Source organism: Cryptotermes secundus, unplaced genomic scaffold (assembly GCF_002891405.2).
Source record: "Cryptotermes secundus unplaced genomic scaffold, Csec_1.0 scaffold1016, whole genome shotgun sequence".
NCBI classification, from domain to species: Eukaryota; Metazoa; Arthropoda; class Insecta; order Blattodea; family Kalotermitidae; genus Cryptotermes; species Cryptotermes secundus.
Genome location: NW_019724759.1, coordinates 1,162,480 through 1,173,470, shown reverse-complemented (window position 1 = coordinate 1,173,470; position 10,991 = coordinate 1,162,480). Strand labels below are relative to the sequence as shown.

Here is a 10,991-nt window from a genome sequence, read left to right as displayed (position 1 = left end):
ATCCCACTTCTTGGTGATTTCAATGCAAGGATAGGAACATAGCGTAACGCCTAAAGGTAAGGCTACCCACATATCAAGACAGCTAGCGACTATCATCGTGAACTCCGCATACTAAATGTGTCTATCAAGGACCAAGTAATTCAGCCTTCTTCCGTAACTGAGACAACAGCGCTGTAAGGTATCACTGACACGTGCTGATCTACTACTACACTACGTTACGGCAGAAATGTAGTCTTACATCGCCATGGTAGGTATGTGTATGTATTATGTAAATATGCGTGTATCTGTTATCTCCCATTTACGTTTCTGAATACTTCACCGATTTTCATGAAACTTCGCACGAACATTATGCAATTGGGGACTATCTGCGATCAAGCTATCGAATTTTCATGTAAGCATGGCGGACTAGGAAATTTGAGGTATGGGAGGGGCAAGAACGACACGTAGGTTTGGATCCTGACTATACATCCTCTTACCCATAATTCTTCACGCCGTGGTCCTTGATTAAGGACAGGGACAACTTTACCCTGACTTTTTCTTAAAGCGATATATGGTAAAATATATTCGAAATATAGTACATCACTTGTATTAATAAAGCATTTTGTAAAATTTGAAAGAAAATGACAGACGTGCTGCAATGCTCCTTGGTTTTTGGTTTTATCGCGATAATTACTGGATTCTTGGAGCTAGGCCCGTGAAATTTGGCGTGGAGGTGGATTACAGTCATACCTGTAAGCCAAAAGTTACAAACATAGAGACGGTGAGAATATTTGCGGTCATATCAGATAAATATAACGTGGAAACAAACTGAAGTTAAGTAATATGTTCTTCGCAAGAATAAAATGAAATAAAAATAATAACAGAGTAATAGTTTTGCTGGACTCGAGAGGGCGATATAGGAAAGTAAGCCACATCCCAGAAGACGGCATGATTTGTCTGCAGTTTTTGTTATCCTCAAGCTAAGCTCATCATACCGCCTGCTTCTGCTGGTTTCTTACTTGTCTCAATTTCAGACACAGTGTACGGAGGTGATTTAACCTTCCGAAACGTCGGGCTCTCCCCATTATACTGTTTTAAAACCCATAAGATACTATACAAATTTTCTTCCTTGTAAGGTAAGGTAACGAAAAGGTAAAAGGTAAAGTTGTCCCTGTGCTTAACCAATTAAGCACTATGCCATGAAGACGTATGGGGGAGTGGATGTATAGATCCACATTTTCTTGACCTCGGCACTACTTGAACGTGAATGGTCAGTTTCGCGCCCCGGTCGCTTTATCCATTGGATAGGAAGCTGGGTGGGCCCTAGAGCCAGTCTGGACGACGATATGTAGAAAGGAAAATTCTTGATTCTACCGGGACTCGAACTCTGACACTTTGGTCGTTCAACCCGCAACCAGTCACTATACCAACTGAGCTACCTCCGGCACCATACCGTAATGTGTAAGAAGAAGGTATCAAAAAGCATGTGAAACTACTCGACCTTCTACGGAATTTGGGTCAACTACTGCACATCAGTCATTACAATTTTACTGTTCGATACGCAACAGATTCAGAGGCAGAACCTGTGTGGCAGATGAGTTGCAGCATCCTGGTAATAAAGGTGATCAGTGGACCACCCTAAAGGAAAAGAGAAAGCGATATGACTCAAGGTCAGTCTCAGTCAAGGTCTTACATCATACCTGAACAATGTTCCCATTTCCGGGACGGGATCGACAAAATACCACTTGTTTCAACAAACAGTCCATTAGGAAACTTACGCATTGCGTAAAAATTCCGCTCTCTTGTTGTCTTATAGACCTGCCGCTCGGGAATTCAAATGTTTGATGTTAAAAAGAGGTCATTATATTTTGTCACTCAACAGTCGGAACAACGTCATGCGCCAACATGGAGCTGAGCCCAGACCCGGAGCCGAAACGAGGACCTTCTGAAAAACGTGACGAATTCCACTGAAGGATGGACGATTGGTTGAACCCTTTTAATACAGTGGGTATGATATATACCACCTGCTTTAACATAACCAAAACTCTGCATCCTGCACACAGAGTCTGTTTGTATGTTCCTTACGGCTCTCATAATAAACAGCGACTGTTTCCTCAAACAGCATTTACAGGTTGGGCTTTGTAGTGGAGACGTAATGTTTCCTGTGAGGTACGGACTGAACATACTAAAACTCTGCATTCTGCCCACAGAGTGTATCTGTGTGTTCCGTATGGCTCTCACAGTAAACAGCGACTGTTTCCCCAAACAGCATTTACAGGTTGGGCTTTGTAGTGGAGACGTAATGTGTTTCCTATGAGGAATGAACTGAACATTTTATGTAATATTCAGAAAAATTGGTTGATTTTTGCCCGCCTGGAGGCGGGTTCGATTACCTCCACCGTATCCCTGTGAGTTGTAGGAGGTGACGAAAAAGAAACCCAGTGCCTGAGGGTATAACTGGGCCACCCTGTCCTGGGGCATATATATATACGGGCACCTGACCCGAGAGCGACTACCCTGGCGTGGAACAGCAGCAATTATAAACCCATCCTTTCGTCATAGAGGGCGCTCCACATCAACAAACCCGAAAATGTTTGACATAACAAAAATTTGGTCTTGGGGCCCCAGGTGGGGGTTTGACACCAAGACAGACTGGCCGACTATCTGTCGGTCGTGACATAACTTACACTTGGCTGATTTTCGTTTCGAGCCACGCTGACTATTACAGTTATAATGATCGTGATTTTTCCAAGTCATATGATCAGTAAGCCAATTAATTGCTAGAAAGAAGATTAAATGATTAATTCGCAGAAAATCTTTGAAGCTAACAGAGTAGCTCAAGCAGTCAACAGAGCTCATATCTAGTTCTGATATGTATATAATGTAATATAAATATCCAACAGGCCCCGTCCTCCGACAGACAAATATGGCAACGGCAACAGGAACATATATGCAACTTCTGCTTAGGAACACGCCTAAAAGACTCTGTCTAATAAAGCATTCACTTCCTATGAAGACGAAACTGCTGCATGGACCGACAGTCTGACATGAGATTCATGAAACCCGCATACGAACACGAAACCGTTAAATCCTAAAGAAGGCCGTGACTTATAGACACAACAGCAACTTGATTCTGCCCTCGTACGGAGCCACGGTAGGAGAGATGACCGAAGTAAAAACCCAGTGAGCACGCATGTTTATGTCAGGCCTGAAGAATATATGCTAGATAACGATTTAAAATTCCGGACTTAGGACCGTCTTCCCTGACAGGTTTTCCTCAGCCGCCCGAATTACATGTGGGGAAGACGCATTAAACAAGTTTCTCTAAAGTTTATAACTGCTTCGCTCACAATTCTCGCGAGACATGTGGTCTGTCGTTTAGCTTACTGTACGACTCTGTTGGTATCGAGATCACAGCGTCGAATGGTAGGATGAATAGTGAATGGTGAATTGAAAAGGATTCAGATGGAAGTGGTCGTTGCCTAATCTAGGTACTTTCCCGGGAATTGGTCTGGAATAACTGAGGTAAACAACGGAAACTCCAGTAAAGAGAGCGGGTATCCCGGTCGAGAATTGCACCAAGTACCTCCAAACTAACTAACTGCATGGAACAGAGCCCTTCTTGAGAAGCCGCCAGCTGCGCAGCCACTCAAGAACTTCCCAACACTTAACGGAACCCGAAGATTCATTACCGTGTTCACAAGAGCCCTCCACTGGTCCCTATCCTGAGCCAGATCGATCCAGTCCATATTACCCAATCCCATCTCTTTAAGATCCATTTTAATATTATCCAGACACATACGTCTTGGTCTTCCTAGTGGTCTCTTTTCTTCTCACTTTCCCACCAATATCCTATATGCATTCCTCTTCTCCACCATTTGTGCTACATACCCTGCCCATCCCATCCTCCTTCACTTTTAATTATTCTAATTATACTCGACGAAGTGTATAAGTTATGAAGCTCCTCATTATGCGTTTTCTCCAGCCTCCTGCCACTTCAACCCTCTTTAGTCCAAATAATATCCTCAGCACCCTGTAAGTACCTCCCAAATATAAATCAAAAGCGTTACCGCCGTACAGACCTGTTCGCTCGGTGAAACATGTCCCTTATTTGAAGGAAGAGTAAAATTACAAGTGTGAGATTTGGATTTATCATGGCGGTGAAAGTGCAGATATGCCCTACAATTTTCTGGGATGTAACGCCTTGTATTTATTATTTGTTTGTAGTTTAACGAATATATAGGCTCGAATGATTGGATTGCGAATAATGAAACAGAATGAATATGAGAAAATGTGACCGAAGCGTACTTTCAGAAATAATCCCGTCACTTTCCTAGATCGACTGGGTAAAATCATGAAAAATCCATTCAGAACTGTAGGTGTTCAGGCCAAAGGAATGTGGCATCTGCTATCTCAAGTTCGTGAAACGGCACGAAGCTTTGATGCTGGAAGTTCTTTAATGTAAACAAGTACGTTAAGCTTTGTGTTACTCCACTCATTTAAGCATGTCACATATAGCTCATCCAACTCGAAACGCCGTTATACCCTATTAATGTTAAACACTGAAGCACAAAACACGATAAACCTATCGGGCGGCAAATGTTTGCTCTTCTTTTATTTGATCTTCCTTAAGACTATGAATGAATCCCCATGCCACTCACACTGTTCACACAGAGCGTAATCGATAGATCTCGAATAGCGGGTGTGTCCTACGTTCTTGAAGACTCTATGTGTTACGTAAAGCTAATGTAAAGGTCAACAAGCACCAGGGCCACTGACTTTTCATTCTCGGAACACGTGTCATCCTAACGGGCACAACTACACGCACTACCGTGTATTTTTAAAACATGTGTGCCATAATTATGTAACATATCCATGTGTGACCATGATTGATCCATAACGTTTGCATCATTATAGTGAATCGGATGATCAACCAACCTTATCGCTTTCCCTTTAAAGTCTGAGTCTGAGTCTTATGTCATGAGCGACGGTCAGTCCGCCAGTCTATCTTCGAATAAAGCATCCATCTGGGGCTTACGATCAGATTTTTATTACTGTCAGTTTCTGGATTGTTGTTGTGGGGCGCTCTCTCTGACGAGAGGAAGGGTCTGTCGGTTACAATTGCTGCTGGCTCTCGCCAGCGTAGTCATTCTCGGGTCCGAGTCCCGTGAGACTCGTGACCATATTTTACTGCCTCAGATTCGAGAATTTCCTTCTCGCCGCCTCCTACGACTCGCAGGGCTACCGTGGAGGTATTCGACCCTGCCTCCACACGGGATTAAAGACTGATTTCATTCTAAATATATAAAGACTCAGTCCGTACCTCACAGGAAACGCATTACGTCTCCTCTATAAAGACCAACCGGTTAGTGTTGTTGAAGGAAACAAACGCAGTTTATTGAGACAACCATAAGCAACACAAATACACTCTGTCGGCAGAATGGAGAGTTTTAATGTGTCAAAGCAGGTGGTACGTATAGTAACCACTAGGCTTTAAATGGTTAAGCGGCATGCCGCTTTCCATTAGATACGCTCTTAAAGAGCCCGAACACTCTTCACTTGAGCCAGTATCTGTTGCCAACATCTGAACCCGGACAGCTCGTCAGTATAATGACTGGGCCACAGACTGGGCTGCCAAGAAATCGCACATCCATCACCGGCACAGGTTGCCGACTGCTCTGTTCTCTACAACTTGCAGACCGGTTGAGTGGGTCTTGAGGTTTCATTACCCAGTGGCCAGGGTGTGAAGCTGACCACGCTCCTCCATCTAACGTCAATGTCAAGAATACATGGAGCTATACCTACACTCCCTTATATTCTATATGGTGTGGCGCTTAATTAAGTGCGGGGCAACTTTCCCTTTACATTATAGCTTATATCTTAATTTATGGTTTTTAGTGACTCTGTAAATAGTTCATACAATATAGTGCCGAATTGTAGGAGAATGGGTGAATAAAGATTTGTTAAGGCTGTACAGATGGAACATGCATTGGACTAATCTGAAGTAGGGCCATTATTCGGACATTTGTCTAGAAGGACTGAAGAAAACCAAGAGAAGCTTCAGTTAGTACAGACTCCTTCCGGAAAGAGATCTGAACACGTGATCTCTCAATTATCAGGCACAGTGTATTATGGCTGTTATACAGTGACATCACACAGCAATAAAACCACACCCAAAAAATCACTTTACATCCACTGCTGGAAGTGTCGATTTTTCGGCGTTTCCTTTTGCCCTTAATCGGCCATCCTTTCGTTGTCTTTTTTACTTCCTTCTCGTTTCCTCTGTTACTTTCAATGCTGAACATAATTATCGTGTGGCACGTGACGCTGTGTAGTCTGGTTGAGTTGCAAAAAAAAGCGCCTGCTAACGGGATTATGTCTGTCCGTCTGCCACTCCGAAAGTAAAGACTCGAGAAATGCTGAACAGATTTTCATTAAATTTTATGTGTATATCGTTAAGTTTTACTGAAACTTGTGGGCACTTTAAATTTTTGATTAAAATGTAACTACAATAACGGACTATTTACATCTGGGGCACGCGGTAGCGTAGTTGGTTGAGGCACTATGCTACAAGCCGGAAGGTTGCGAGTTCGAGTCCCGATGAAGTGGATTATTCAATTTATCTAATCATTCCAGCCGCACTATGGCCCTGGGGTCGACTCAGACTCTAAAAGAAATGAGTACCAGGAATGTTCCTGGGGGATAAATGGACGCCGGCGCTTAAGGCTGACAATCTTACCGCCATCTGTGAGCCGATTGTCTAGAAGATGTGGGAGTCTCAACGTCTCACAACCCTATGGGCCTTCGCGGCCTGTTACAGGGATAACGTTACCTTTTACATGAACATCTACTTGTGTTTCTGCGTGCCTCTCAAGTTAATATTTATCGAAGCGAATATTGTTTCGAACAAAAGCTATAAAAAGGAATGAAACGCATATATATATTATGTACAAAATTATTTCACAAGTAATCACGATCTACAAACTGATATCTTAAAGCAAGTAGGCCAGTTAGTTTATGAAGATAAACGCGATTGTTTCTTGATAGTACTCGTCGTCCTGAGACGCTGAAACACAGCGTTTCGGAAACTACGTCCGTTTTCTTTGCAAGATGTAAGGACAGAAAGGTTCCTACTCAGTCGGGCCTCATTACAATTCCTTTCGGTTTCCAGGGACCAAGCCTAGCTCTTTCTAACCAGTTCAAATTATTAAAACAACGAAAACAGAGACAGTTGTAGAAATTTTGGTTTCGAAAAGACTCAAGACTATCAAAATTTTCATATTCATAATCAGTTTTACTGTAACACTCACCGACAGAACCCTTTAAAGCCCAGTGGTTTCTATATACAGTGTGTTTCACAACTTTAGAGTATAACTGCAGGAGGTAATTTCCTAGGTCTCTGTGATCAAAAAAGTTCATATAAACATGTGTCCGATTTTCGACGGTTACGGAGTTATGACCGTTTTTTCATTCCCGTACACGCCCTCGTGTGAACCGCGTCTGTCAGCTGGCAGGTCGCTATTTTTAGCCAGCTACAGACAGAGCGTTCTCGTTATCTCGACACTTGAGATGTACCTAAGGCGTGGTGGGTTGGTATGTCCGGCGTGGTTCACAACCGAGCGGCAGCCAGTGTTGCGGCCGGCGGTGACATTTTCGAAAATCAGCTTTAAGCACCAATCAATTCAAATTAAAGGTAATTTCACGAAGTTAATTTTACATTCATACTTTAAATGTATCATGTATTATGCTGGTTTATTATTTTGTTCCGTTTATTGTCAGTACTCGTTACCTTCTATTCTGAGTTTAAAATGGTCACAACTTCGTAACCGTCCAAAATCGGACACATGTTTATATGAACTTTTTTGATCACAAAGACCTACGAAATCACCTCCTGCAGTTATGCCCTAAAGTCGTGAAACATCCTGTATATCACATGTTATAACACAGCTAAAACACTGCATTCTGCCCACAGAGTGTATCTCGGTGTTCCGTATGGTTCTCACAGTAAACAGCGACTGTTTCCCTGAACAGAATTAACCAGATGGTCTCTGTAGCGGGGATGTAACGTGTTTCCTGTGGGGTACGAACTGGATTTTTATGTTATTTAGAAGAAATTCAGTCTTTGAAGCGTTAAACATGTGAACGTCACCTAACGCTTACAACGCACAGCAGGTGTCTTCATTATACATATCCAGTCGCTCGCCATATTTATTGCTCCTGTCAGCAAGCCGCGTAGAAAGTCACCCCAACCCAACCCCGACCGGCCGTCCAGCCTCAGAAACGACCTTTACAAGAGCTACTGGCACCTCGCCGACTGATAAAGAGCCCGGGGGGGATTGGGACGTGTTATGGAGAGAGGTGGAATTACGCGTAGAATGCTACGTCTAACATGCCTAATATGCTATGTATAAATAGAAGAGCCGAACTCAGATATGGTACTCTTTGTTGGAAACCAGAAGGTGAGAAGACACGAGAACCATGAAGACGACATTAGCACAGGTGACGTATTAATCAGTATATACTCGTACATGTCTAGGGTTTGCAATCCTGGAAACCATTACTGTTGGTAGTTACGGATAGGGCCGCCAGGTGGCAATAAGAGGTACAAATCCTTCAGTCGGCACAAAAGTTTCCACTTTTGAAAAAAATAAATTTCAATTTTTGATACTGTCGGGATATCTCAGTCTGTGCTGTGACTACGCTACGAACTGGACGGTCGGGGTTCGTTCCCCGACATGGAAGAAATTTTTCTCTTTTCCATAAAGTCCAGGCTTGCTCTGAGGCTCACCCAGCCTAGGGAGTTAAACGGCCGAGGCGTGAAGCTAATTACCTCAATCTAGTGTCGAGGTCTAAAATGGAGTTGTACCTCCCCCGCCCGAAATATCTTCATGGAGTAGTGCTTAATTAATTAATTAATTACAGGGAGAAATTAATATATTTTAATAGATGGCAGTGTGGTATTAAGTAAAACCGAGATGTGATGTTTAAGCACGCATGAATGGCAGCGATATCTGTGGAAATTGTAGGTGGAGATAGAAATCCTTTATTTCTAAGGTTGTGACCATCTACTGCATCTGAGATCACTCAGAATAATATCAGGCCAGCTATTTATTTCTAGATATAATGGCGTTGGTAGTATCGAGAAACAAATGTTAGGAAAATATATTACGTGTATTTGTCAGTATCTCTTTCGTAACCAAGAGCGAAATCATTCAACTGCATACTATATTGCAGTTGGTAGCATTGTGACAGAAACAAATTGACGAGAAAGAGATGGTCGGCCGTTTCTGACACAGTCTCTTTAGCTTTACCGAAAACATTTCCTATAAGTGCAAATACTGCCTAGTGTATATTTTTATAGTAACAAGTTTAGACCTAATTGTCCGTCCGTCTGTCGCACAACTGTGTCGGCATATGCCCTGATTCAGCATGACTCAGTTGACGTAACGTCGCACTGTTTACGATATAAATACATTTTATGATGAGTTCAGGCGCTGTCGCCAATTACATAGTTAACTGGTGACAGAAGTCCGGCTGACAAAGTTTTAGTATCTTAGTGTAAATGTAGGCGAATCTCCAGTACTTATAATTGTACTGAGTTTATGTACTTTTTTTTTTACCAAGTCTGTAACGATTTCCCAGTGAAATTTCAACAGACTTTACGCTATTGTAATGTAATCTTTACTTTTCCCTGTAGGTACATGCTCCCTTTTCATCAGTGGTGCAAATTAAAACGTTGATTATGTCTCCCTCTATTGTCACAGATGACAGCACTGTCGCTGATTGTCATTGCGACTTCAGCGCCACAGTCTCGTGCCGCCGTCGGTGGGCCGAACGAGCCAATCCCTATCTTACGTCAGGAGAACGAAGTGAACTTTGACGGAAGCTACAAATACAGGTACTACGGAGATTAAAATAAATGTTCACGGCCTTGACCGTGAAGAGTTCTGTCTTCTGGAATGTTTACGCCGTGTAGGGTCGAAGGGTAAAGACAGTATTTTTTGTTTATTTACTGCTTATTTGCCTTCGACCTAACATTCGACCACCAAAATGGAGGCAGTATATTCCACCTAAACGTCGGCAAGGTTCTGCCAGAATCTACAGAGCTACATCCCAGATTATAAGACTCTACATACCGAACAGGCTGATCTAGAGGTAAAAATCTCAAATTTACTTCAGTTCATATACCGGTCAGGGCACCGGCTAACATGACTGAGGATTTTTTTTTATTTTCCCCAGTCCCTCTTGGCAAAATCCTGGTTAGTACCTCGTTCGTGCCACCGCGGTGATGGCACACATTATTACCATTTCATTAGCCTATCGCCTGACGCTCTGCAGTCTTTATACTGAAATAGTCCATAAATAACCCCCAAAGTAATCTGAAGAACCATTCCTGCTTACAGCTTTGAGACTGGCAACGGGATTATCGCGGAGGAGAACGGATTCCTGAAGAACGCGGGGAACCCCGAGGCCGAGGCGCAAGTGGCCCAGGGTTCATCCTCCTACACCTCCCCGGAAGGAGTTCAGATCAAACTCAACTATCTGGCGGACGAGAACGGGTTTCAGCCTCAAGGCGCCCACCTGCCCACTCCACCGCCAATCCCTGAGGCCATCCAAAGGGCTCTGGACTACCTCGCATCCCTGCCGCCCAATCAGCCCTAGGAAAGCTTCACCCGTCTCTTGTAACAGGTCCCAAACTTTGGGTCCCCATGGATCACATCTGTGCCAGTAAATTAACTTAAGATTTCATAAAGCTCAATTGCTTCTACATGTCACTTGTTATGGTTCGGCCACATAGAGCGCTACGCTATGTCCGCTACGCACGCTACGTACGCTGTGTACACTCTGCGACGCAGCTAACATAAGGAACATAGCGTACGTAGCGTATGGAAGTCTGTGTGGCCAGTCACATTGGCAATAAAGGGAGATATTTTCCTGTTCGTATAGCGAACATAGCGTACGTAGCGCTCTGTGTGGCCGAACCTTTAGACCTGCATTATCATGCACAAAGG

At 43.3% G+C, this 10,991-nt stretch overlaps 1 protein-coding gene across 1 annotated transcript; it reads left to right on the top strand.

Annotated features, from left to right (window-relative positions):
* Positions 1 to 8,379: 8,379 nt before the first annotated feature.
* LOC111863016 (endocuticle structural glycoprotein SgAbd-8-like) lies at positions 8,380 to 10,732 on the top strand. The gene is made up of 3 exons (XM_023848951.1): positions 8,380 to 8,478; positions 9,744 to 9,877; positions 10,383 to 10,732. Exons 1-3 carry the CDS (start codon positions 8,458 to 8,460, stop codon positions 10,639 to 10,641), a joined length of 414 nt encoding a protein of 137 aa, XP_023704719.1. The 5' UTR covers positions 8,380 to 8,457; the 3' UTR covers positions 10,642 to 10,732.
* The last annotated feature ends 259 nt before the right edge of the window (positions 10,733 to 10,991 follow it).

What these genes read in the sequence shown, in the direction of transcription:
- LOC111863016 (XM_023848951.1), top strand. Translation starts at nt 8,458, where the DNA reads ATGAAGACGACATTAGCACAG. An exon ending in TGAAGACGACATTAGCACAG is followed by an intron (nt 8,479 to 9,743) that starts GTGACGTATTAA and finishes CTATTGTCACAG; the next exon opens with ATGACAGCACTGTCGCTGAT. An exon ending in GACGGAAGCTACAAATACAG is followed by an intron (nt 9,878 to 10,382) that starts GTACTACGGAGA and finishes TCCTGCTTACAG; the next exon opens with CTTTGAGACTGGCAACGGGA.